We start from the raw sequence: 27,977 nt of genomic DNA on the forward strand, positions 1-27,977 counted from the left end.
CCTTCTCCTGCGCACTGGTTCGACACCCGCCATCACTTTCTGCTCCCTCCTCCTTCCCCAGCTCCTCCACTTCCACATACAGCACAGACTTGTTTTGTGTCCCGCTTGTCACCGCCGGGCTCCGGTTCACATCCACCTGCCGGACAAATCGTTGCACCTTAGCCGCTGCATCAGCTCCCCTTGGGTTGTCCTCTGCCTCCTCCAGCTCCGCTGACAGCATTTCCTCCTGGCTGGTGCCATCTTGGGTCCTTCTCCCCACTCCGCCTTCCTGGAGCTCCTCTTACCTGCCATTGCTCCGCAGGTAGAAAATACTCTGTGCACCGCATCGGCCGCGGGTTCCCCCGATGTTTGACTATTTGGCCACAATATTAACAGCTCCAATCCTTATATTAGCTGATGTTAAGCGGGAGCTCCTGCCTCGGACATCCGCTCACACCCCTTTCAGGCCCCACCCACTGTAATAAATCCTTAGTATACCTTATCATTATTGCTTGGCTCTATATAACTTGCACAGTACTAATACTTAAACCCTTGGCTCCATTGGCAGCTAATTGTCACTCTGCTGGGTGACAGGTACAACCCACTCCCTCTTTTAGCCATGTAGTGTTATAGTAGCTATTTGCAGCAATTGAAGTGTTAAATAGGTGGGAAAGGAGTATTCGCCCATTCCAGTTGCAGCAGCGATCCAGCTGTCAATCGTTCCCTAACCCCTGCTGTAGATCATCAGGATGAGGCACATGTGCGACATTTTGTCATAACTGGCCACAGTGTTGCTCTTCTTCTTTTGTTTTTTAAATCATCTCTTGTGTTTTGTTTCTTGTGCATCAGGTTAAATGAGATGGAAAAGGTGCTACATGAAGCACTAGAGCGAGGATTGGGGTTGGCTGATAATGAGCGTATGGACAGTGCGGAGGATGGGGAACTTTCAGATGAGCACAGGTAAGCTCTGTGGTTGGTTAACCTCCAGAATGTGCTTTTTCTTATGTAAATAACAAAATATTACTTATACGATCAATTACATATTGCTAAATATTGTAACCTCTATTTGGTCTTTTTTCAGCCAAGTTTCATTGATTTGGTGATCGCAGCAGAACACAACTGCTGTCACGGTTCTGAAGCAGTTTGCACCTTGTCTTCTGTATTCTGTAACATCCATTGCAATATTGTTCATGTTTATAAAATTTATTTCATAGAATATTCTTGGAGAAATTTAAATTGGAGACAAATGCTATACCAGAACAGCATCCTGGGGAGGACGTCTTCCATTTATCTGAATCCGGAGCGATCTTCAACCTCCGCTCACTTAACTTGAAAGATTTAAAAATGTCTGCTGGTTGCTATGAGGAAAGTCTCATTTTCAGGTAAACCGAGTTACACACCTACATATGAATGTGTGATGGGATCTCTCTTCCTGTGAAGGATTTTGCTTTTGGCTGCTCAGTATTAGTCAGTAAAAAAATAACCTTAATGAAATATTAAATGCATTGACCTTGCTTTTGCTTGAGTAATAAAGAGCAATTCTGCCTAGTACATTGCCTGAGGGGGTACAAACGTGAACCAAGGACTCTAGAGAATCCCTGCTATACACTTTCACATAGGATTGTAATGTCTCTTTAATTAACATTGTATTAGTTAATTTTGTGTAGTTTGAGTTACAGCCTGTAGTACAGTCGTGGCCAAAAGTTTTGAGACTGACACAAATTTTGGTTTTCACAAAGTTTGCCGCTTCAGTGTTTTTAGAGCTTTTAAAAAATCAGATGTTTCTTTGGTTAGTGATGAAAAATTATCAGAAGTTTCATTGACAAATACTGTACATTATGTTTATGCAAAGACTCAATATTTACAGAGTTGACCCCGTAGCTGAAGCCTCTGGAGATGGCCTGTTACTACTTGTAATTTCTAGGGTGTCCTGAAGACTTCTTCACATGAGTTGAAGTTCTCCTTGAATAGGTTCCTTTGCTGAAAAGAGAAAATAGGCATTGCCTTAAACAATCTGTCAGAATTGTGGTGCACATTTCTGGAAGAAAGTAGCACAAATATAAATTGGCGTACATTTAGACTTGACAGTCCAAAAATGCAGATTTTTCAAACAAAATGATAAAACTGGTCATTTTTAGACTGTCTAATGTAATTTAAACTTATCCTGTCAAAGAATTAGACAGTATTTAGAAGTATGCCCCAGCGTGTTAACTGTGACAGGTGCTGCTTCCCTCTTATCAGCTGGAATTTTATTATATCCTCTTCTGAGCTTTAGAGACATAATCATCGCTGTCCCCATTTGGGCTCACTGTGTACATTCCCGATCAGTATGTCTTTGACTGTAGAAGGGAAACACGCAAACACAGTGAGAACATGCAATCTCTTTGCTGATGTCCTTGGTGAGATGTGTGCTTCAAGGCAACAATGCTAACCACTGAGCCATGTGGAGTATTAATTCATAAAGTAGTGATGCATTAATCTACACCTCTCAATCTACAGAACCGCATTACTATATATATATATTAGTAGCTGTTCTGTAGATTGAGAGGTGGATCCTTATCTATGCAACCAAGTAAAGCATTAAATACAGTTGTTCAAAAACCATCCCTTCCAGGGATCTATTTTCTCAGTAACTCTATTTAATATACCTTTTTCCTCTTCCAATCAGCTGTGCTCAAGAAAATCAAATCACGCTGGCCATGGAGGGGTATTTCACTTTTTTGTATCGATATAAAAAATGTCCCGATTCTCTAATGAGATGGCTGTTCCAGGTAAGAAATAGGCTTAGCTGCTGCCTAACCAAAGCATATTTAGGGTATATGATCACAGATGTATTCCCTCATCCCCCATAGAACACTTGCGTATGCTTTTTCTTCTACGCCTCTTTGGGGGACACAGAGACCGTGGGTGTTATGCTGCTGGCCACTAGGAGGACACTAAGTAAACCATAAAAAAGAGATAGCTCCTCTCCTGCAGTACACACCCGCTCACTGGCTGAGATTCTCCAGTTCTTGCTTAGGCCTGTTTGACACATACGTTTTTTGTATCAGCTGCAATCCGCCAAAATGGCGGGACACGGATCCGCAACTGTTTTTAAACCAACGTGTGCTAGTGGACCGTTGCTTTGACGGATCCGCGGAAGGCAGAAATTTAAAGGAACCCGTACCCGGAGAGAGAGAAGTTACAGTCATGGCCAAAAGTTTTGAGAATGACACAAATGTTATATTTTCACATGATCTGCTGGCCTCTGGTTTTTATGTGTGTTTGTCAGATGTTTTTATCACATACAGAAATATAATTTCAATCATATTATGAGTAGCAAAAGGTTATATTGACAGAATGAGTTAATGCAGCAAGTCAATATTTGCAGTGTTGACCCTTCTTCTTCAGGACCTCAGCAATTCTCCCTGGCATGCTCTCAATCAACTTCTGGATCAAATCCTGACTCATAGCAGTCCATTCTTGCAAAATCAATGCTTTTATTTTGTCTGAATTTGAAGGTTTTTGCTTGTCCACCCGTCTCTTGATGATTGACCACAAGTTCTCAATGGGATTAAGATCTGGGGAGTTTCCAGGCCATGGCCCCAAAATCTGTTTTATTCCCTGAGCCATTTAGTTATCACCTTTGCTTTATGGCAAGGTGCTCCATGATATTGAAAAAGGCATTGTTGATCGCCAAACTGCTCTTGGACGGTTGGGAGAAGTTGCTCTTGGAGGACATTCTGGTACCATTCTTTATTCATGGCTGTGTTTTTAGGCAAGACTGAGAGAGAGCCCATTCCCTTGGCTGAGAAGCCACCCCACACATGAATGGTTTCAGGATGCTTGACAGTTGGCATGAGACAAGACTGGTGGTAGCACTCACCTGGTCTTCTCCGAATAAGCCGTTTTCCAGATGTCCCAAACAATCGAAAAGGGGATTCATCAGAGAAAATGACTTTACCCCAGTCCTCAGCAGTCCACTCCCTGTACCTCTTGCAGAATATCAGTCTGTCCATGATGTTTTTCCTGGAGAGAAGTGGTTTCTTTGCTGCCCTCCTTGAGACCAGGCCTTGCTCCAAGAGTCTCCGCCTCACAGTGCGTGCAGATGCACTCACACCTGCCTGCTGCCATTCCTGAGCAAGCTCTGCACTGCTGGTAGCCCGATCCCGCAGCTGAAACACTTTTAAGAGACGGTCCTAGCACTTGCTGGTCTTTCTTGGGTGCCCTGGAGCCTTTTTGGCAACAAGGGAACCTCTCTCCTTGAAGTTCTTGATGATGCGATAGATTGTTGACTGAGGTGCAATCTTTCTAGCTGCGATACTCTTCCCTGTTAGGCCATTTTTGTGCAGTGCAATGATGACTGCACATGTTTCTTTAGAGATAACCATGGTTAACAGAAGAGAAACAATGATGCCAAGCACCAGCCTCCTTTTAAAGTGTCCAGTGGTGTCATTCTTACTTAATCATGACAGATTGATCTCCAGCCCTGTCCTCATCAACACCCACACCTGTGTTAATGGAGCAATCACTGAAACGATGTTAGCTGGTCCTTTTAAGGCAGGGCTGCAATGATGTTGAAATGTGTTTTGGGGGATAAAGTTCATTTTCTAGGCAAATATTGACTTTGCAAGTAATTGCTGTTAAGCTGATCACTCTTTATAACATTCTGGAGTATATGCAAATTGCCATTAGAAAAAATGAAGCAGTAGACTTTGTAAAAATTAATATTTGTGTCATTCTCAAAACTTTTGGCCATGACTGTACAAATGCGGATCCGACCGGCCAAAAAAAGTTGCATTGTCCGTCCTGTCATGTTAGCGGACGCCAAATTTTTGGCGGATCCGTAAAAAAATGGATCCAACAGATGACCATCCGTCAAGATCCGCCGATAATGAAAGTCAATGGGAAAAAAAAACGGATCCGCCAACAAAAATCCGTTTTTTTTGCAAAGCGGCGGATTTTGACTGATGGTCACAAACGGATGTGTGAAACAGGCCTTAGTGTCTGAAAGAGGCACTTGGGTCTGGCGTCAGACCCCACCGTTTTTATTTTATTTTTGAATTTTCTGTAAATTTTTATTTTTTAATTAACGGAGTGAAGGGGGCGACGGTTCCTTTCTACGGCGCGCACTCCTCCGAACCAACAACAGGCAAGCACGTGGAGTAACCCTTCACGTACACTTTCCTACGACGCATGGGGCTGATTCCTCTGACGATGGTTCCCTTATGGTCGGTATTCCACCGGATACGAGGGCAAGCGCAACAGGACGTAGCACAGGAGCGCATGGAGCAGACCTGAACAGTGCTTTTTCAGATGCCCTGAATCAGCCCCAGAGCTCTCCGTCCCCCTGCCCAGAGGGAGGATCGATTAAGCAATATCCACCTGTAAAACCTCCTCCAGCTCTGCTACATCGCCTGGATGAAGACCCCGGACAGCGCTGACCTGACTGAGCACAAGAGTGGAGGTATGGGGTCGGGTCCTTGTCCCTGGGAGAAACGCTGACCTAGCGTCAGCGGGGGTACACTGGCGCCCGGTCGCGGCCCCCCCTCCCGGCGCTTACTGCGGGGAGTCCAGAAATTTATCCCCCGGCTTCTTCGGCCTGCTAGGCCGCAATTTAAATAGCGCTGCCCTCAATAGCGCCGCTACCGGTGCCTACCGCGGGTAGGCCAAGAATTTAGTCCCTGGCTTTTCCGGCCTACTAGGCTGCAATTTGAATAGCGCCGCCCGCGCTATTGTCACCACCCCCTCCTCTTGGCGCCTCTCATTCCAAACAAGACGTGCAATTCTAATCTCGGGGGCCATGTCTGTTAAGTCTGCTGCAGTTAACCCTTTCAGGAGCAGCTGAATTCCGGATAACATCACAGGGCCACCGTTTTCCTCCCGGGGGACATAACACAGGACCTTGGGTAAGCTGCATCTACCCTCAGATTAAAGCTTAACCCCTTCCAGGAACATTCCCTGCAGCTGCAGTCAGACTCTGCCGTTAACCCTTTCTGGAGCGCTATGCCTCACTCACAGGAGGCTAAACCGCTAAGAAGCACACTGGCTTTTATACCGTGTATACCACTTGCAAGTCGGCCTTACACAGTGCTCAAGCTAATCCGTTATGCACAGACCGCGACCCGGCCTGCGCTCCAGTGCTCCTCGCAGCCGCTGCAGACGGGCCACTTGCGTCTGGTACCCCCGAGTGGGCTGCGCCCCTGTCACTGTCGGTGGAGCCTCTGACCAAGGCTATATATTTTCCCTCCGGGAAGACTGTCTCTGCAAAAGCGGGTCCATGACGCGTCCCCTAGTTCGCGCCTCAGCACCAGCGACTCCTGTCTCTTGCTCGTCCTCTCCTGAGGTTCACAGCGAGCATAACTCTGATTTTGTATCTGTCGCGTCAGCCACTCAGAATCCCCCAACTGATCAAGAGTCGCTTGATTCTCTTATAGAATCAGTCAACAGGATTCTGAAGTTGAATGAGGATAATATTCCCGCTCCGGCACTCCTTATCTCATTTAAGGAATAAGCTTGTGCGCTGGTTATTTACCGGCCATCCAGTATCATAGGAATCAGCCACATAAGTGGTTCAATGGGCAAAAGTTTACTCTGGCTAAATACCCTTTTGATCCAGACCTAATGAAGGATCGATTACAGTTCCCTCCGGTGGACCCTCCTGTACCGCTTCTTGCTTCCACAACGCTCCTATCTGTTTCTGAGGGTTCCTTGGTCAGGAACCCCTCCGATCGTCAAAGTGACCACCTTGCCCATTCATTATTTATTTTTATTTTTTTTGGGAGCTTCAGGAACGGCGTTTCTTCCATCCTTCGCCGCAGTTTAGGTCACTAAGGCATGGCCGCTTGGACAGAAGTCCTGATTACTGCCTTCCAGGGCACCAATCTTCCTCCGGAGACAACCTCTGTCGCCATCCAAATAATTCACGCAGCGAACTTTGTAGTAGACGCTTACTTTCAGGCGCCAATTGCGCGACTCATACTGCCGCTAATACGATCTCCATTACAAGAGCCACAGGGCTCCGAGGCTGGTGGGCAGATGCCACATCTAAACGATGGTTGACTTCTCCCCCCTTTTCAAGCGGATCATCTTTTTTGGAGAGAGACTGGACTAGCTCATTTCTGATACTACCGGGAGGGAAAAACAAGTAAATTCTTTCCTCAACAAAGGGCTGTTCGGCCGTTTCAACAGCAGACGCATTTTTCGATCGTCTCGCAACAATTCCAGTTGGTCCTCCTCTACCTTCTCTTTCGGATCAGGTCGGTCCCTGCACGGAGACAGAGGCTTCAGATCACATACAGTCCTAACTGTTCTTGGAAACCCAGGCCTAGGGCTTCTGGATCTGGGGCAGCCAGATCTCAGAGATCTACCTAATGACGGCAAATGGGTCAGGAAGCTGGTATTCGGATATAACATAGAATTTCTTCCTCCCCTCCAACTTGGGTTTTCCTTTCCTCTTCCCCAAGAAAAAGACAAGAGCCTTCGTTCGGGCAGTTCAGGCTCTGCTAAGGGACGGAGTCATCATTCCGGTCCCCCTTCACAAAAGGTTCAGGAGATTTTATTCAGTACTTTTTTTTTGGGGGGGGGGAGGTTCCAAAAGAGGACGGGTCGATGCCACCCATTCTGGATCTTGATTGTTGAATCACCTTGTTACGGCACGGCAAATGGAAACTCTCCGATCAGTTGTCGCTTCCATGGAAAAGAGACAGTTCCTGGCATCCATCGACATTCACATTCCGATCCGCCCGTCCCTCCAGTAGTTCCTGCGTTTTGCAACTCACGAGGAACACTTCCAGTTCGTGGCCTTGCCCTTTAGACTCGCCACCGCTCCAAGGATCTTTACCAAGGTCATGGCGGCTGTCATGCCCATTCTTCACCCTCTGGGAGTGGTAGTGTTTTTCGTATCTGGACGACCTGCTCTTCAAGGGTCCGTCCCTTCCAGTCTGTGAGGAATCTGTGGATAACAGTAAATACACTTTATCGCCTAGGACGGAAGACAGACTGCGAAAAGTCTCCCAGGACCGGCTCTTACTTCCCGCAGGTTCACCACTCTCCCTCCAGAAGAGACCAAAGCCTTACAACAAGCAGAGCGGTCTCTTTCTCGATCAGTTTCTCTTTCCATTCGTCTCAGCATGAGTTCTTGGAAGAATGGTGGCAGCGATGGAAGCAGTTCAATTTTCACAGTTCCACCTCCGTCCCTTACAACATGTGTTGCTGTTAGCTTGGGACTAGAACCCGTTTTCCCTAGACCGTCGGATTCCTCCGTCCCTGCGGGACAGGCAAGCCCTCAGGGGGTGGACACTGAGGTCCTCCCTGAATCAAGGAAGGTCTTTACCCACAGTAAGATGGTTGGTAGTAACCTCTGACGCAAGTCTGCTCAGTTGGGATGCAGTCCCTCATCTCCTCACGGCACAGGGTCATTGGTCAACCCGAGAGTCACGTCTCCCCATTAACATGGGGGATACGAACAATCACATTAGCTGTACGGAGTTTCCACCATCTCTTCGCAGGTCTTCCCATCAGGTCTCAATCCGACAACACCACAGCTGTAGCGTTTCTCAACCCTCAGGGAGGTTCCCCGGGGCGGGATGGCCAAGCACGAAGTGAGTTACATCTTCCGCGGTGCCGAGACCAACCATTCGCCCATCTCAACAAGCCAAATCCCGGGCTTGGAAAATTGGAAGATAGATTTTCTCAGTCACCAAGGCATTGCCTCGGGGTAGTGGTCTCTTCATCCGGAAATCTTTCAGCAGATTTGTCATCGTTGGAGGCCTCCGGATGTGGGTCTCATGGCCTCAAGACTAAACAACAAGGTTCTTCGATTCATTTCCCAATCGCGCGATCCTTGCGCCATCGCAACGGACGCTCTAGTTCCGCCATGGTTCCGGCTCCTGTACATCTCTCCTCTTCCCTTGTTTCCAAGGGTCTTCAGGAGGGTCAGACTGGAGGGAGTGCCAGTGAGCCTAGTTGCGTCAGTTTGGTCGCGCCGAGCATGGTATGCAGAACTAATACAACTAGTCGCCGACGTTCCCTGACGACTTCCAGATCGCATGGATCTGCTTTCACAGGGCCCGATTTACCACCAGAACTCCGGGGCCCTGTCTTTGATGGCGTGGCCGTTGAATCCTGGATCTTAGCACAGGCTGGGTTCTTTCACGACGTGGTTTCCACCATGATTAGTGCTAAGAAGCCTGTGTCCAGGCGCATCTTAATTGCACCTGGAAAACCTTATTTTCGTGGTGCAAAGCTCATGGTCGATCACCTCTGGTGTTTTCCATTCCGGCTATATTCGAATTTCTTCAATCCGCTCAAGGGCCAAATTTCGGCCTTGTCAGTACTTTTCCAACGCAAGACTGCCACCAAACTTCAGGTCAAGACGCTCATTCAGGAAGTTTCCCATGTGGCGCCTCCTTATAGAAGGCCATTGGAATCATGGGACCTTGACCTGGTTCTCGGGACCTTTCAGGAGGTTCCTTTTTCGAACTGCTGCAGGACATGTCACTGATCTTCCTCTCTTGCAAGGTGGTCTTTCTAGTGGCAACTACGTCAATCACACGAGTTTTGGAATTGGCAGCCCTCACCTGCCGTTCTCCATTTCTGAATTTTCATCAGCAAAAAGGTAGTTCTCAGAACGTCCCCGTCCTTCCTGCCTCCTTTTGCCATCTCAATGAGGAAATTGTTTTGCCTTCCTTTTGTTTCGGCGCCATTCCATCACGTTTTATAAGGCCCTCCACACCCTGAATGTGGTTAGCGCACTGACACGGTACATCTCACGGATGGCCCCTTCCACAAGTCAGATGCCCTGTTCATGCTCTGAGGGACATACGAGGGGTCTAGCCGCGTCAAAAGCATCGCTAGCCAAGTGCACTCGCTTGGCGTTTCAGGAATCCTACCGTGTCAGGAACGTGCCTGTCCCGGCTGGGATTAAGGCGCGCTCTACCCGGTCAGTGGGCGCCTCTTCGGTCTTTCGGCACCAGGCCTCGGCAGAACAGGTCTGCAAGGCTGCGACTTCGTCGAGTCTGCATACCTTTTACAAGAAATTGCCAAACTCAGGCCTCTCCGCAAGGCTGCGACTTGGTCCAGCTTGCGTACCTTTTCAAACATTGCCTAACTTATTATCAGGCTTCTGCGGATGCAACTCTTGGCAGACGCAGCCTGCAATCGGCAGTACCACGGTGTTGACTCAGTGGTACATGGGGTATTAGCATATGTATGCTCCCCACCCAGGGACTGCTTTAGGATGTCCCACGGTCTCTGTGTCCCCCAATGAGATGTAGGAGAAATAGGGATTTTTGTGTACTCACCGTAAAATCCTTTTCTCCAATCCAATCATTGGGGGACACAGCACCCACCCTTTTTAGCCTATTTGCTCACTGTATCATTCTTAGGCGTTGACATTGTTATGGTTATTGTTGACTGTTTATGCTCCTACTGCTTTTTTCACCGAACTGGAGAATCTCAGCCAGTGAGAGGGTGTATACTGCAGGGGAGGAGCTAACTTTTTTTCTGGTTTACTTAGTGTCCTCCTAGTGGCCAGCAGCATAACACCCACGGTCTCTGTGTCCCCCCAATGATTGGCTTGGAGAAAAGGATTTTACGGTGAGTACACAAAAATCCCTATATTTACCTTTTAATGGTTATTGGCATCTTCACATGTGGCTGAAACTGTTGCTTATATATATGTAATATTTTACCACTGGGCTAATGGCAGAATCAAGTAATACAGCAGACTTTTTTTGCAACTAGTTATTAAAGGCAATTGCTAATTTATATATATTTTTACAGATGATATCTATACATCCATCTTATGCAGTTTCCGTTAAACTTCTGCAGACACTGATAGAAATTTCTTGCAATAATCGTAAGTATTAATATCAAGTCGCTTTCTTTGATTATGAAATTAAAGAATTTTATTGATTTCAAATATGCTCTTTTATTGGTTGCATGACGAACCAAATTCTGGCTTTGTTCTCACCTGTATTTGGACAGTGCATTTGTCTGTTCCAAATGGATTTGAGGTCCAAAGTGGATACTTTTGCACAACTGAGGCAAGCGGAAGCAGAGAAACCCCGTTGATGATTATGGGGTCATTCTGAGCTTAAATATGTCCACCAAATGTGTTTAATTTTGTCCTCTGCTCGGTCAGCCATTCTCAATTACTATACTCCCCCTTGGAAAACAGCTTTATCTTTCCTCCAGTGTCTGCACCATTCCAGCAATGCCGGGGCTTGTTTATAATGTCACGTGAGCCCTGTAGTCAGTCATGGCTGCTAATGGGCCACTTCACTGTTGCTTCCTTCAGAACTGAGAGCGGCTGCTGCTCTTTTACTTGCTCCAGATTAAGTGTGAGTGAAGTGCCGCTGATTTGACTGTAGGGATCACAAGGCATAACGTTATAGGTGACCAGGCACCGGAGGTGAGCACAGATTTATTATTTTCCACATGGGCGTATGCAAAGTCCAAGAAGTTAACAACCCCTTTAAAGGGAATCTGTCACCTGGTTTTGGCGGGCTATATAAATGAAGTCTGTTCCGTCCGATGGGCGGATGGCCTAGGTAATTATAATATTGTTATCCCTTTCATATATGCCTGGTAGAAAAACTCTTGGACAAACTTATGTGCAGTAGCTCTTACACTCTGTTCCCCATAGAGATTCAGTGTATATACCCTCCATTTACATTTATTTAACAGATGAATTTATTTCACATGGAAATTTTGTGTATACTCTCGCTTTACAATTTTTAGTAAGAAATTTCATGTAATAGCGCTTATACTCTGCCTTTTAGATGTCTCCATAGAGACTCTGTATATTTTCTGCAGGCAAAACTCTATCTATAGGGATCTTGATGTCTTTAAGTGATAATTTCTAGCACAAAAGACAATTTGCATGTACTTTCCACATTGACGTGTGGCTTTACCTATATATAGGCCTTTGGAAGATATCTAATATGAAGATACATTATTAATTTAATTTTTTCATCTGTGAAATTTTTTTCTATAAATAATGTATTACATTTATATTGGATGGTCCATTTATCTATAAATGTATGTACTGCATGGTGGTTCTATTCCCTTTATTTTTTGAGGTACCTGATGTGTGTCTTTTGCTGTTAAATTGGTTCATTAATTTTTAATATTAATTAATAAAAAAAACTATTTTAAACAAATCCAATTGTGTTCATGGTTCATGTTATGTGCTCTGGACAGTGGTGATTGTCTGGATTCACATTGTTGATTTGATATAATATTTGGAATGTTTAGAAATTTGAGGCTCTTTATTTGACTTTTTGTAAAAATAAAAAAAAAAATTCTCATTTAAATAAATATCTCCTTCCCATAGTTTCAAATCTGCATGAAAAACCCTGGATGCCATCGTTGTTGGATATCGCTACTGTGTTTGCAAATATGGGGATTCACTTTGATACGCTCTTCCCTCTGAAAAACATCTTGCCCTCATTTGGTTCCCCAGACTTGGTGTAAGTGCTTAATTATGTGCTTCAAAATCATGCATCTGTTTCTAAAAATTAATGTTGCATAGTATCAGTCACAGTTTTCTATAAATGTAAGCCACAATGCCAATGTCTAAGGAGGTCTTAAAGCAACCTGCCAAGGAAGGACTTACTGCCGAGCTACAGGCAGCATGATTCAGGGGCTATTTCTTACCTTGCTGCCCCTGTCTCTGCCTATGCACACATAGGGAATGGGGGGGGTACACCCAACGCAATAGTGTCTTATCCTAGGGAGGAATATATGTTAAATGAAAAATAGGGCACTGCTCACCTGTCAGGGTTGTATTATCGCTCAACAAAGGATACAAGATGGATCAGCTGCTGCATCACCCACAGAATGGGAATCATTTTGTACTGAACAATTGGTGGGAGAATGAGGTGATAGTCTCTCTGTGCCAATTTGTATGCCAAGAAACAGCAATATGGGTTCATGTGGTTTATTTTCTACTCGATTCGAGATTGGATCAACTTCTTCCTCAGGAGTATACTGTGGTTCTCCTGAGGATGAATTTGATCCAAATTCAAAACACTTAAAGAATAAACCGCATGAGCCCATATTGTTGTTTCTTGGCATCTACATCGGCAGCGTGGATTAGCAACCTCCTCCCACCAATTGTTATGGTCATATAGGGAGAAACCTGTCAGTCAAAGTGGGGAGGGGAAAACCACCGAAGACCTGCCTTGGAGTAGACCTCTGAGACATAGCTTTTCAAACTCTGCCCCACGAGGGCGTGTTGAAGTCAAACACTCCTAATTCATTAAGAGACTTGATGAATCTGGATTGTCTAACTAGTGACGTGCGACCTTGTGCACCATATCAGGGTCTAGAGTAAGGGTATGTTCACACTAGACTTTTCTCTGCAGCAAGGCAGGTAAGAAGCTGCAAGGGAAAAAAAAGCAGGTTTTCAGCGTTTTTCACCATCCATTACTTTCAATGTGCGAACAACGCTGAAAGTGCAAAAAAAAAAAAACACGCAACGTACAAAATGCTAACTGCAAGAAAACCCCAAGGTGTGTTTGAGATTTGTGACTTTACTGGTACTGTAAAACGCAGCTGAAAATTTGCATTGAAAAAACCGCCTAGTGTGAACATAGCTTTACAGATGAATACCATAGCTCAGGGTTCCCCAACTCCAGTCCTCAAGGCCCACCAACAGATCATGTTTTCAGGATTCCCTTTGTATTGCACAGGTGAAGCAATTATCACCTGACCAATAGTAAGGAAATCCTGAAAACACGATCTGTTGGTGGGCCTTGAGGACTGGAGTTGGGGAACCCTGCCATAGCTCATGATGAATTAGACGAGCTATGGCATGCCCCCCATCCTACTCTTATTTTGAAGGAGCTGGGAGAAACTAATGTGAAAATATCGAAAGACACAACATTTTTTGCTAGACTCTGAGACGCGCAAACCTTTTTCATCTTGGAAACCTTTGCATGAACAGATGGGACTAGAGACTGTCAGTGACTGCTTAGTTCTTAGCATCGGACGTAGACTACAAGTGTCCATCCCATTTGTCTGCTGAACACTTACATGGTTGAATATTAAACATACTCACTAGTGCACATTTTCTATTTGCCCCTTGCAATTGGGATTTCCTCATCCCTGTGTTTGATATATTTTCTTTCTTTTGTATATTTTAACAGACCTGCTGTGCCCTTGGCTGGGAAATTTGAAAACGGATTTTCTGAAGCAATATTTTCTCATGTTCCAAAATTTCAGATTGCGCATGTCATTAAGGTAAGAGTCATTTACACATTGCAGATTGTGTGCAGCGCACAAAATCTGCATCTTTAAGACTTGTAAGAACCCAGATCTTCTGTCCATAACCTTCATTTCATTAAAATTTAAGAGAAAAATCTAAGATGCCGTATTGCACATTACAATAACTTGGGGTCCTCAGTGAGGTCGTGGTTATGTTTTTAAATCTAAAGAGAGAGAGAGGAAAGTTTAAAAAGAAATCTAAATGAAATGCTGGCATCCCACAGCAGAGATATTACCAGTGACCAGATTTTTGTCATTGTATTGCATTATCCAGCTCATATGATAAGCGTTTAACCACAGGAATAAAATAAATTAGTGAAATTTTTCAAGGTAGACTTATCAAAATTGTAAGGGAAATAGATGGGACAAAGTGTAGATTCATCTGATGTGTTCACTTTTACAGTTTTTAGGTTTTTGCTCTACTATCTGCAGAGAAAGCTTCCACGACCTGGAAATCCTTGCACTAATAGTTTTACTTTTAAAATTGCACTTGGAAAAGGATTTAAAGGACTTTCCTGCAATTGACTTGCACTGTCTCATCGAAACTTTGCTTCAAAACATAAAGTCCTGGGACACTGTCGTGAGTAAAGCTGAACGATGGGGAATTTAAAAGGCTGCAACTGCTTTCTTCTTTCTTTTCTTTCCATTCCCGCCTTTCCATTCCCGCCTTTCCATTCCCGCCTTTCCATTCCCGCCTTTCCATTCCTGCCTTTCCTTTCCTGTCCTGTCCAGTCTTTCCCCCTGTCCTGTCCAGTCTTTCCCCCTGTCCTGTCCAGTCTTTCCCCCTGTCCTGTCCAGTCTTTCCCCCTGTCCTGTCCAGTCTTTCCCCCTGTCCTGTCCAGTCTTTCCCCCTGTCCTGTCCAGTCTTTCCCCCTGTCCTGTCCAGTCTTTCCCCCTGTCCTGTCCAGTCTTTCCCCCTGTCCTGTCCAGTCTTTCCCCCTGTCCTGTCCAGTCTTTCCCCCTGTCCTGTCCAGTCTTTCCCCCTGTCCTGTCCAGTCTTTCCCCCTGTCCTGTCCAGTCTTTCCCCCTGTCCTGTCCAGTCTTTCCCCCTGTCCTGTCCAGTCTTTCCCCCTGTCCTGTCCAGTCTTTCCCCCTGTCCTGTCCAGTCTTTCCCCCTGTCCTGTCCAGTCTTTCCCCCTGTCCTGTCCAGTCTTTCCCCCTGTCCTGTCCAGTCTTTCCCCCTGTCCTGTCCAGTCTTTCCCCCTGTCCTGTCCAGTCTTTCCCCCTGTCCTGTCCAGTCTTTCCCCCTGTCCTGTCCAGTCTTTCCCCCTGTCCTGTCCAGTCTTTCCCCCCTGTCCTGTCCAGTCTTTCCCCCCTGTCCTGTCCAGTCTTTCCCCCTGTCCTGTCCAGTCTTTCCCCCTGTCCTGTCCAGTCTTTCCCCCTGTCCTGTCCAGTCTTTCCCCCTGTCCTGTCCAGTCTTTCCCCCTGTCCTGTCCAGTCTTTCCCCCTGTCCTGTCTTGTCCAGTCTTTCCCCCTGTCTTGTCCAGTCTTTCCCCCTGTCCTGTCTTGTCCAGTCTTTCCCCCTGTCCTGTCTTGTCCAGTCTTTCCCCCTGTCCTGTCTTGTCCAGTCTTTCCCCCTGTCCTGTCTTGTCCAGTCTTTCCCCCTGTCCTGTCTTGTCCAGTCTTTCCCCCTGTCCTGTCTTGTCCAGTCTTTCCCCCTGTCCTGTCTTGTCCAGTCTTTCCCCCTGTCCTGTCTTGTCCAGTCTTTCCCCCTGTCCTGTCTTGTCCAGTCTTTCCCCCTGTCCTGTCTTGTCCAGTCTTTCCCCCTGTCCTGTCTTGTCCAGTCTTTCCCCCTGTCCTGTCTTGTCCAGTCTTTCCCCCTGTCCTGTCTTGTCCAGTCTTTCCCCCTGTCCTGTCTTGTCCAGTCTTTCCCCCTGTCCTGTCTTGTCCAGTCTTTCCCCCTGTCCTGTCTTGTCCAGTCTTTCCCCCTGTCCTGTCTTGTCCAGTCTTTCCCCCTGTCCTGTCTTGTCCAGTCTTTCCCCCTGTCCTGTCTTGTCCAGTCTTTCCCCCTGTCCTGTCTTGTCCAGTCTTTCCCCCTGTCCTGTCTTGTCCAGTCTTTCCCCCTGTCCTGTCTTGTCCAGTCTTTCCCCCTGTCCTGTCTTGTCCAGTCTTTCCCCCTGTCCTGTCTTGTCCAGTCTTTCCCCCTGTCCTGTCTTGTCCAGTCTTTCCCCCTGTCCTGTCTTGTCCAGTCTTTCCCCCTGTCCTGTCTTGTCCAGTCTTTCCCCCTGTCCTGTCTTGTCCAGTCTTTCCCTGCCCCTTAAGCTAATTTTCTATATATTTTTTTATTGTCTTGCAAGATGCCAGAAATGTTTTATGCAATAAGTCAACTTTCCACTCACCATCACAACTACATCAAGCTGTTGCAGCTCATTCCAACTTCAGAGAATCGTGGAAGGTACTCAGTCATCTCTTTACATTTAATTTTTGCATTGCTAAGTTTGCATTACTTATGGTTGGTTTTAGGGTACATTTTCACATACAGGGGTCAATTGATTAAGACTGGCTTCTCTAACATCAGTCTTGAAGAAACATCTGTTGCAGTAAAATGGAACAGAAAGCAAAATCTATACCAGATATGGGCTGGAGTAGATTTCTGGCATAATTTTTGCCAATTTCTGCTGTAAACTATAGTAAATTTGGCATACTGTAGCAGATAAGCCCCACTCCCTTTATAAATCAAAGCGTTGCCTCCAGTATAAAAGCAACATTTTTAAGAGTTTTGCAAAAATGTGCCACTTTTAATGTGTGTGATGAAGTTCCCCTTTGTCACACAGCTTTTATAATAGCTGAAGAAGACATTACATTTTGGCCTTAATTCTAAAACCTCTATATCTACCCTTAGACTGCGTTTACAGGCCACAGTCGCGCTGCGGTTTAAAATCTCAACAGCCCTGTGCTACCTCTGTCTTCCCAGTGTTTCCCCGCACGTTCACTTTATCTTGCTGCTGTTTTACCTGTATCATTGCAGAACCGTTTCAATCAGGCACGTGTTCTTGCAGGTGCAACGGGTTCTCTTTACTCCTGTCGCCTGATTCATGCTACCCAGACCGCGGCACCAATCTGAGCCTAACTACATGATTGCAGCCAGGTATATTTTTCTCTAAAATGCTCCTGGGTTTCAAAGGGAGTAGTTAGAATATCCGACTGGGGACCATTGCTGAACTCAAGATTAGAGCAGCGTCCCACATGACTGGAACTTTTTACTATATTTTTCTGAGATGCCAGAACATTTCAGAGAAAGGTATACCTGACTGCAGTAATTCCGCCAGTCTCTGATTCATGATGCGTGTGGCGACCAGCTTCCCTTTAATGGTATGTTCAAACTGCGTTTTTTTCTAGCGGTCAATGTACAATTTTGTTTTATTTTTTGTTTTCTTTTGTTCCCCTTTCCTCACCAAGAGAAGATGCTTCAGGAACGGCTTCTTTTCTCTAAAGTTTAGTAAACCTGACGTTTTGATAAAACTCTGCTGCAGATCTAGTAGTTCTCTAAATCCTGTACTCTGTACAGCCCCACACTAATTGCCAGCCTTCTGCCTATGCACAGTGTACACAAAAAACTGCCAATTAGCTGGGGGGTCGGGGTGATATAGAGCTAAAAGTAAAAGCCTACCTGGCAGCAGGATTACCAGTCTTCTACTGATAGGATCACTGTTTTATCAGCAGGAGATTATCAAAACTATGCCTAGCAGTTCAGTGAGTGACACATCACTGGGCTCGGGTCTCTGCCTCTACATAATGCTGTTTTCAGATTAGATGGCAACAACCTGGTGACATTCCCTTTAAACAATGAACAAATCAGAAAGTGTTTATTTTATTTTCTTTAAAGCAAAAATACTTAAAAAAAAAAAATGTCTGGGCGTCTTTTTTTTACATTTCCCATTGACCTCTATTGTAAAGCAGGGAGCGTTTTTCTAGCAGAAAATGCTATTCAAATGTACGGATTACTTATTTTAAGCACTTGGTGTCTTTGGAAGACGTTCAAAAGCCTAGAGACAAGCAGCAAGTCATTTTCCCACACCAATCGATATCACTACTATTCTTTTTATCGCTTCGAGAGGCCCTTTTCTGTAATTTCTATGAACGCACCCTAAAGGCCCCGTCACACACAGCAATCTCGCTAGCAAGATCACTGACTTTGTGACGCCACAGCGATCTAGCCAGCAAGATCGCTGTGTGAGACTGGGATCAGCGACCGATCGCCCCCCCCCCTGCCAATTACCGCTGATCGTCCTCAATCGGTCTGGGCCACTTTTCGATCGCTGGTCTCCCACTGGCCAGCACGCATCGCTGCGTGTGGCAGCAAGAGACCAGTGATCAGCGACGCTGGTTTCTAATGTAAACATCCAGTATCCAGGAGCCGCGGCTCTTAGATACCCGATGTTTACCTTGGAAACCAGCGTGTACGTCGGTTTCCAAGGTAAACAGCGGGTATCCAAGAGCCACGTGTCAGAAATACTGCACTGAACTTGCTCCCTGAGCCAGTGCGCGTGTCCTGAGTAAAGCGAACAGTGCTCAAAGATACCTGTGGAGCGGGCAGCAGCCGAGTAGGTGCGTACTTCAGAGCCGCAGGACCTGAAGCACGTGACTGCTAGGGTCGTGGCCTAAACTCCAGAGAGCTAGGAGCTGCAAGAGAACTCCTAGCAGTGTAACTGCGAGACAAAGTTACCAAGGGGCATAGACAGGGAGGATAGTCAGGACGTAGCCAATGAGTCATACACAGAGATAGCTGCAAGGTACAAGAGGGGGGAGCAGAGAGTAGTCAGGTCACAAGCAATGAGTCATACACAGAGATAATAACGCAGTACAGAATCAGCAGGCAAACTCACAACGGGAAACAGAACCGGGTCAGAACCATATAAACAAGCTATAACAACGAACAGGCACACAGAGGTCAGCACACTAGGCCAAAGGCAAAAGTATAACTGGCAGGGATTGGAACTTCCCTGGGGTTTAAGAATCTCTCCCAGAAGCAGAAAGAGGCCACAATCATTAACCCCAGGTGTGCAGGTCAAAACCTGCACTGAGCTCCAGACATTAACCCCTGACGTGCAGCTCAAAAACCTGCACTGGGATCATGACACCGCAGCTCCTGGATACCCGATGTTTACATTAGAAACCAGCGTTGAGCGGCTGTCTTGTGACAGCTCACCAGCGATCAGCCTAATGATGTCCCAGCGATCCCATCATGTCGGATAGTTGGTGGGATCGCTGGGACATCGTTATGTGTAACGGGGAATTAAGTGATATAGTGAGAAGATGGCGGCAGCACAGGACTTTTGTGGTTTTCAGCCGCAGCATAACCCTTGCATGTCAATACAGCCTTAGGGTGCAGTGATAATATAGAACGTGGTTCGATACCTTCTATACAACCTGTTATCTTAGTGTTTCATTTCATTTTAGCACATTTTAACTGTCTGCAAGTTATCAGATCTCCATTTTGCTTTTCTTTCCCCTCAGACAGCTGCGAAAGCACCTCAGCTTGATCTTCTTATCCAATATACTATATGGAAACTGCAAATATGTTCTACTAGACTATCATTCTCAGGTAGGTGGGCACTTTACTGTGGGTTACGTGTTTGGGTGAAGATGGTAGCTGTTCCAATCATCATGACTTCTGTGACTGGTTTGATGGATCTTTTGTAAAATTCATTCTGGCATGAGCTATTTAATCCTTTTTGTTATGCTGGGTACACCACACAGAATGTAGAATTCTACTGTATTGCTGACAAAGATGACTGAGACTAGCTCCATTATGTACTGTGAGACCTTCACGTGTACTTACTTTCCTCCAATTTCTTATTGAAAATCCACTGCAATGTACAGTATGTCACACGGATTTGTGGTGGACTAGACAGTGTGTGGTAGTCTCTCCTTAGATGTTTTACATGGCTCTAAGTAAAAATTATTCCACTTAACAAATTTTGTTGTATATTTTGTTCAGATGATCTTTTTATGTCAATTAATGTCTGAAATGAGACCATCTTCATTGGTGAAGAAATTGGAAACGGATCCTGAAAATATATCCAAAACTTCAGCTGAACTGGACCAAGAGGTAGTAAATAAACTGCAAAGGCCAAGATTCTCCTTCAGTGACTTTAATTAGTGCAATATATACAGTTGTGGCCAAAAATATTGACACCCCTGCAATTCTGTCAGATAATACTCAGTTTCTTCCTGAAAATGATTGCAAACACAAATTCTTTGGTATTATTATCTTCATTTAATTTGTCTTAAATGAAAAAAAACAAAAGAGAATGAAGTAAAAAGCAAAACATTGATCATTTCACACAAAACTCCAACAATGGGCCAGACAAAAGTATTGGCACCCTCAGCCAAATACTTGGTTGCACAACCTTTAGCCAAAATAACTGCGACCAACCGCTTCCGGTAACCATAAATGAGTTTCTTACAATGCTCTGCTGGAATTTTAGACCATTCTTCTTTGGCAAACTGCTCCAGGTCCCTGATATTAGAAGGGTGCCTTCTCCAAACTGCCATTTTTAGATCTCTCCACAGGTGTTCTATGGGATTCAGGTCTGGACTCATTGCTGGCCACCTTAGATGTCTCCAGTGCTTTCTCTCAAACCATTTTCTAGTGCTTTTTGAAGTGTGTTTTGGGTCATTGTCCTGCTGGAAGACCCATGACCTCTGAGGGAGACCTAGCTTTCTCACACTGGGCCCTACATTATGCTGCAAAATTTGTTGGTAGTCTTCAGACTTCATAATGCCATGCACACGGTCAAGCAGTCCAGTGCCAGAGGCAGCAAAGCAACCCCAAAACATCAGGGAACCTCCGCCATGTTTGACTGTAGGGACCGTGTTTTTTTCTTTGAATGCCTCTTTTTTTCTCCTGTAAACTCTATGTTGATGCCTTTGCCCAAAAAGCTCTACTTTTGTCTCATCTGACCAGAGAACATTCTTCCAAAACGTTTTAGGCTTTTTCAGGTAAGTTTTGGCCAACTCCAGCCTGGCTTTTTTATATCTCGGGGTAAGAAATGAGGTCTTCCTGGGTCTCCTACCATACAGTCCCTTTTCTTTCAGACGCCGACGGATAGTACGAGTTGACACTGTTGTACCCTCGGACTGCAGGGCAGCTTGAACTTGTTGGGATGTTAGTCGAGGTTCTTTATCCAACATCCGCACAATCTTGCATTGAAATCTCTTGTCAATTTTTCTTTTCCGTCCACATCTAGGGAGGTTAGCCACAGTGCCATGGGCTTTAAACTTCTTGATGACACTGCGCACGGTAGACACAGGAACATTCAGGTCTTTGGAGATGGACTTGTAGCCTTGAGATTGCTCATGCTTCCTCACAATTTGGTTTCTCAAGTCCTCAGACAGTTCTTTGGTCTTCTTTCTTTTCTCCATGCTCAATGTGGTACACACAAGGACACAGGACAGAGGTTGAGTCAACTTTAATCCATGTCAACTGGCTGCAAGTGTGATTTAGTTATTGCCAACACCTGTTAGGTGCCATAGGTAAGTTACAGGTGCTGTTAATTACACAAATTAGAGAAGCATCACATGATTTTTCGAACAGTGCCAATACTTTTGTCCACCCTCTTTTTTATGTTTGGTGTGGAATTATATCCAATTTGGCTTTAGGACAATTCTTTTTGTGTTTTTTTCATTTTAGACAAATTAAATGACGATAATAACAAAGAATTTGTGTTTGCACTCATTTTCAGGAAGAAACTGAGTATTATCTGACAGAATTGCAGGGGTGTCAATACTTTTGGACACAACTGTATTTGTGTGTGTATATAATATATTATAATATACAGTCATGGCCAAAAGTATTGACACCCCTGCAATTCTGTCAGATAATACTCAGTTTCTTACTGAAAATGATTGCAAACACAAATTCTTTGGTATTATTATCTTCATTTAATTTGTCTTAAATGAAAAAACGCAAAAAGAATTGTCCTAAAGCCAAATTGGATATAATTCCACACCAAACATAACAAAGAGGGTGGACAAAAGTATTGGCACTGTTTGAAAAATCATGTGATGCTTCTCTAATTTATGCAATTAACAGCACCTGTAACTTACCTGTGGCACCTAACAGGTGTTGGCAATAACTAAATCACACTTGCAGCCAGTTAACATGGATTAAAGTTGACTCAACCTCTGTCCTGTGTCCTTGTGTGTACCACATTGAGCATGGAGAAAAGAAAGAAGACCAAAGAACTGTCTGAGAACTTGAGAAACCAAATTGTGAGGAAGCATAAGCAATTTCAAGGCTACAAGTCCATCTCCAAAGACCTGAATGTTCCTGTGTCTCCCGTGCACAGTGTCATCAAGAAGTTTAAAGCCCATGGCACTGTGGCTAACCTCCCTAGATGTGGCCGGAAAAGAAAAATTGACAAGAGATTTCAACGCAAGATTGTGCGGATGTTGGATAAAGAACCTCCACTAACATCCAAACAAGTTCAAGCTGCCCTGCAGTCCGAGGGTACAACGGTGTCAACCCGTACAATCCGTCGGCGTCTGAATGAAAAGGGACTGTATGGTAGGAGACCCAGGAAGACTCCACTTCTTACCCCGAGACATAAAAAAGCCAGGCTGGAGTTTGCCAAAACTTACCTGAAAAAGCCTAAAACATTTTGGAAGAATGTTCTCTGGTCAGATGAGACAAAAGTAGAGCTTTTAGGGCAAAAGCATCAACATAGAGTTTACAGGAGAAAAAAGAGGCATTCAAAGAAAAGTACACGGTCCCTACAGTCAAACATGGCGGAGGTTCCCTGATGTTTTGGGGTTGCTTTGCTGCCTCTGGCACTGGACTGCTTGACCGTGTGCATGGCATTATGAAGTCTGAAGACTACCAACAAATTTTGCACCATAATGTAGGGCCCAGTGTGAGAAAGCTGGGTCTCCCTCAGAGGTCATGGGTCTTCCAGCAGGACAATGACCCAAAACACACTTCAAAAAGCACTAGAAAATGGTTTGAGAGAAAGCACTGGAGACATCTAAGGTGGCCAGCAATGAGTCCAGACCTGAATCCCATAGAACACCTGTGGAGAGATCTAAAAATGGCAGTTTGGAGAAGGCACCCTTCAAATATCAGGGACCTGGAGTAGTTTGCCAAAGAAGAATGGTCTAAAATTCCAGCAGAGCATTGTAAGAAACTCATTGATGGTTACCGGAAGCGGTTGGTCGCAGTTATTTTGGCTAAAGGTTGTGCAACCAAGTATTAGGCTGAGGGTGCCAATACTTTTGTCCGGCCCATTTTTGGAGTTTTGTGTGAAATGATCAATGTTTTGCTTTTTGCTTCATTCTCTTTTGTGTTTTTTCATTTAAGACAAATTAAATGAAGATAATAATACCAAAGAATTTGTGTTTGCAATCATTTTCAGGAAGAAACTGAATATTATCTGACAGAATTGCAGGGGTGTCAATACTTTTGGCCATGACTGTATGTGTGTGTATATCTATAATAATAAATGCCCTAAGCAACTTCCGGTTGTAACAACTTCCGTCCAGTTGTAACCGGTGACGTCACCGCACACCTCTTTCCATGTTAACCCTCAACACACACACTCCACTCACCTTTCACCATCTCCACTCACGTCCACTCACTCTTTCACTCCACATACGACCCTTTCTCTCACTCCGTCTCTCATACTCACGCCGTCATCGCCGCTGATCCACGATCCCCGACATCTTCCGCCGGCGCCATCCTGGATCCAGACGTCCTCCACGCCGGCGACATGTTCTTGCGGCGACGCCATTTTGGATCGGCGAAATCCCGCGATAGTCAAGATGGCGTCGCCGCAAGAACATGTCGCCGGCGAGGACGACGTTGGGATCTAAAATGGCGTCGGCGAAAACTCGCGAGATTTCGCCGACGCCATTTTGGATCCCGACGTCGTCCACGCCGGCGACATGTTCTTGCGGCGACGCCATTTTGGATCGGCGAAATCCCGCGATAGTCAAGATGGCGTCGCTGCAAGAACATGTCGCCGGCGAGGACGACGTCGGGATCCAAAATGGCGTCGGCGAAAACTTGCGAGATTTCGCCGACGCCATTTTGGATCCCGACGTCGTCCACGCCGGCGACATGTTCTTCCGGCGACGCCATCTTGACTATTGCGGGATTTCACGATACTCAAGATGGCGTCACCGCAAGAACATGTCGCCGGCGTGGACAACGTCTGGATCCAGGATGGCGCCGGCGGAAGAAGATGTCGGGGATCGTGGAGCAGCGGCGATGACGGCGTGAGTATGAGAGACGGAGTGAGAGAAGGGGTTGTATGTGGAGTGAAAGAGTGAGAGGAGATGGTGAAAGGTGAGAGGAGTGTGTGTTGAGGAGTGTGTGTGTTGAGGGTTAACATGGCAAGAGGTGTGATGCTATCGCATCCTCCCGATGCGATAGCATCGGGCCATAATCTAGTATGTATATATTATTATAGCACTTGCTGAAATTAGAGTTATTACTAAAGGAGAAAAAATCCTACAGCTTGAAGTTCTGGTTTTATGATTTTCCTATGTTTTATTTTCTAGGCTTATTATCTGACCTTCAGCCTTTTATATCTTGTAAATGATGCAAGTAGCTCAGATGAGCCGCCTTTCAAACAGAGGGTAAGTATAATCTATAACAGATGACGCCTTATAGGGAACCCGTCATTGGATTCATGCTACACAAACCATAGGCAGCATGGATCAGATCCTGGCTTCACGATTGCAGTCAGATATGTTTCTCTCTGAAATGCTCTGTCGTTTCAGAGAAAGCATAGTTAGAAGAGCCGGTCTGGAGCTTTAACCCCTTAACGACCGCCGATACGCCTTTTAACGGCGGTAATTAAGGGTACTAAAACCACAGCGCCGTTAATTCACGGCGCTGTGATTTAAGTGAATAGCGCCCCCCAGTGTCGGATTTTCTCCGGGGTCTCGGCTGCCAGGGGTAGCCGAAACCCCAGAGAACATGAATCGGTCGCTTTTTACCGACCCCCACTTTTGCGATTGCCGTTATTAACCCTATAACGGCGACCGCAAAAAAAAAAAAAAAAAAGCCGCGATTTTACATTTAATTTCTCTCTCCTCTGATGTGATCGCACATCAGAGGAGAGAGAAATGGGGTCCCCGATCCCCCCCCCCGGTACCTCTCCGTGGCCCTCCGTCCCCTCCCGGTGGTCCACGTCCCGCCCGCCGGTAATCTGCCGGCTCCGGCTGGCAGATTCCATTCATTATTTTGATCACTATGATAAACGATCATAGTGATCAAAATAAAAAAAATAGTACATAACCCCCCCGTTTATCACTCCCTTATATAGGCCAATATAATGAAATAAAGAAAATATTTTTTTTTTCAGTTTTCCATTAGGGTTAGGGTAGGGCTAGGGTTAGGGTTGGGCTAGGGTTAGGGTTAGGGTTGGGCTAGGGTTAGGGTTGGGCTAGGGTTAGGGTTGGGCTAGGGTTAGGGTTGGGCTAGGGTTAGGGTTGGGCTAGGGTTAGGGTTTGGCTAGGGTTAGGGTTGGGCTAGGGTTAGGGTTGGGCTAGCGTTAGGGTTGTGCTAGGGTTAGGGCTCGGGTCACGACTAGGGTTAGAATTAGGGTTAGGGCGAACTAGGATTAGGGTTAGGGATTAGGGTTGGGATTAGGGTTGGGATTAGGGTTAGGGTTGGAGCAAGAATTGAGGGGTTTCCACTATTTGCCAACTTTGGGGGTCTAAAAATTGGAGTCTAAAAAATCACTTTTGTGGAAATAAAAAAAGACTTTTTATTTTCACGGCTCTGCGTTTATAAACTTTTGTGAAGCGCTTGGGGGTTCAAAGCAGGGCTGTGGAGTCGGTAAGCCAAACCTGCGTGCGACTCCGACTCCTCAATTTCCCTTACACCGACTCCAACTCCGACTCCACGACTCCGACTCCCACACATATTGCTTATATTTAAGTGAAAAATGTATTGTAGTACAATGTGAACCTCAGACATTTAATCATTTTTATGATCCAATAATCAAGATATTTAGATAGAACAGAATATATATTGGTGTACTACCCGGTTTTCATTCTTTTTGGTACAGATACGATATGGATAGACAGATATGGATAAATGGATAGATAGAGCAGATTTCTAATCTGCTTTTGCTATTGAGAACATTATCTATGAGCTCAAAAACCTGTCAGGTGATGCAGTTTTTTAAAAAGATGATCAACTTTTGCAGCTGAAAAACGTATCCTCAAAAAACACAGGAAAAACGCTGTGTGTGAATGTAGCCTTAGATCAGGAATATAACAGCCATTTATAGGACATTTCATAACTTTCCCAAACTCCTATGAAAAAATATTCAGCACATCCTGCATTGAATTACTGTACCCAATTTATTATATATTTTAGGAGTCGGAGTCGGTCCATTTTATACAGACTCCAACTCCGACTCCGACTCCACCAAAATGAGCACCGACTCCGACTCCACGACTCCGACTCCACAGCCCTGGTTCAAAGTGCTCACCACACATCTAGATAAGTTCATTAGGGGGTCTAATTTCCAAAATGGGGTCACTTGTGGGGGGTTTCCACTGTTTAGGCCCATCAGGGGCTCTGCAAGCGCAACATGATGCCCGCAGACAATTCCACCAAAGTCTGCATTCCAAAATGGCACTCCTTCCCTTCCGAGCTCTCCCATGCGCCCAAACAGTGGTTCCCCCCACATATGGGGTATCGGCGTACTCAGGACAAATCGCATAACAACTGTGCGGGTATGATTTCTCCTGTTACCCTTGTAAAAAATAAAAATTTGGGGGCGAAAAGATCATCTTTGTGGAAAAAAATAGATTTCTTATTTTCACGGCTCTACGTTATAAACTTCTGTGAAGCCCTTGGGGGTTCAAAGTGCTCACCACACATCTAGATAAGTTCCTTAATGGGTCTAGTTTCCAAAATGGGGTCACTTGTTTGAGGTTTCCACTGTTTAGGCACATTAAGGGCTCTCCGAACGCAACATGGCATCCGATCTCAATTCCAGCCAATTCTGCGTTGAAAAAGTCAAACGGCTCTCCATCCCTTGCGAGCTCTGCCGTGTGCTGAAATAGTGGTTTACCCCCACATATAGGGTATCGGCGTATTCAGGAGAAATTGTACAACAAATTATGTGGTTGATTTTCTCTTTTAACACTTGTGAAAATAAAAAAAATTGGTTCTGAAGTAAATTTTTTGCAAAAAAAAGTTAAATATTAATTTTTTCCTTCCACATTGCTTTAGTTCCTGTGAAGCACTTAAAGGGTTAATAAACTTCTTGAATGTGGTTTTGAGCACGAGGGGTCTAGTGTTTAGAATGGTGCCACTTTTGGGTATTTTCTGTCATGTACACCCCTCAAAATGACTTTAAATATGATGTGGTCCCTAAAAAAAATGGTTTTGTAAATTTTGTTGTAAAAATGAGAAATCGCTGGTCAACTTTTAACCCTTATAACTTCCTAACAAAAAAAAATTTTGCTTCCAAAATTGTGCTGATGTAAAGTAGACATGTGGGAAATGTTATTTATTAAGAAATTTGTGTGACACATCTCTCTGATTTGAGGGCAGAAAAATGTAAAGTTTTAAAATTGCAAAATTTTCACAATTTTCGCCATATTTCCATTTTTTTCATAAATAAACACAAGACTTATAGAAGAAATTTTACCACTAATATGAAGTACAATATGTCACGAAAAAACAGTCTTAGAATCAGCGGGATCCATTAAAGCGTTCCAGAGTTATAACCTCATAAAGGGACAGTGGTCAGAATTGTAAAAATTGGCCTGGTCAT

General features: G+C 45.0%; 1 protein-coding gene across 3 annotated transcripts in view; it reads left to right on the forward strand.

Moving 5' to 3' along the window:
* SLF2 (SMC5-SMC6 complex localization factor 2) overlaps positions 1-27,977 on the forward strand; it is a 137,524-nt gene that overhangs the window by 69,593 nt on the left and 39,954 nt on the right. For all 3 annotated transcript variants that reach the window (XM_073555775.1, XM_073555777.1, XM_073555776.1), the window contains 11 exons: positions 829-939; positions 1,194-1,361; positions 2,648-2,750; positions 10,744-10,819; positions 12,299-12,434; positions 14,115-14,208; positions 14,636-14,812; positions 16,530-16,627; positions 19,690-19,777; positions 20,174-20,284; positions 24,736-24,813. In XM_073555775.1, coding sequence (XP_073411876.1) covers positions 829-939; positions 1,194-1,361; positions 2,648-2,750; positions 10,744-10,819; positions 12,299-12,434; positions 14,115-14,208; positions 14,636-14,812; positions 16,530-16,627; positions 19,690-19,777; positions 20,174-20,284; positions 24,736-24,813 — 1,240 coding nt within the window. The remainder of the gene's footprint in view (positions 1-828; positions 940-1,193; positions 1,362-2,647; positions 2,751-10,743; positions 10,820-12,298; positions 12,435-14,114; positions 14,209-14,635; positions 14,813-16,529; positions 16,628-19,689; positions 19,778-20,173; positions 20,285-24,735; positions 24,814-27,977) is intronic.

This window comes from Dendrobates tinctorius, unplaced genomic scaffold (genome assembly GCF_039654945.1).
Source record: "Dendrobates tinctorius isolate UK_male_01 unplaced genomic scaffold, ASM3965494v1 ptg000230l, whole genome shotgun sequence".
Lineage (NCBI taxonomy): Eukaryota > Metazoa > Chordata > Amphibia > Anura > Dendrobatidae > Dendrobates > Dendrobates tinctorius.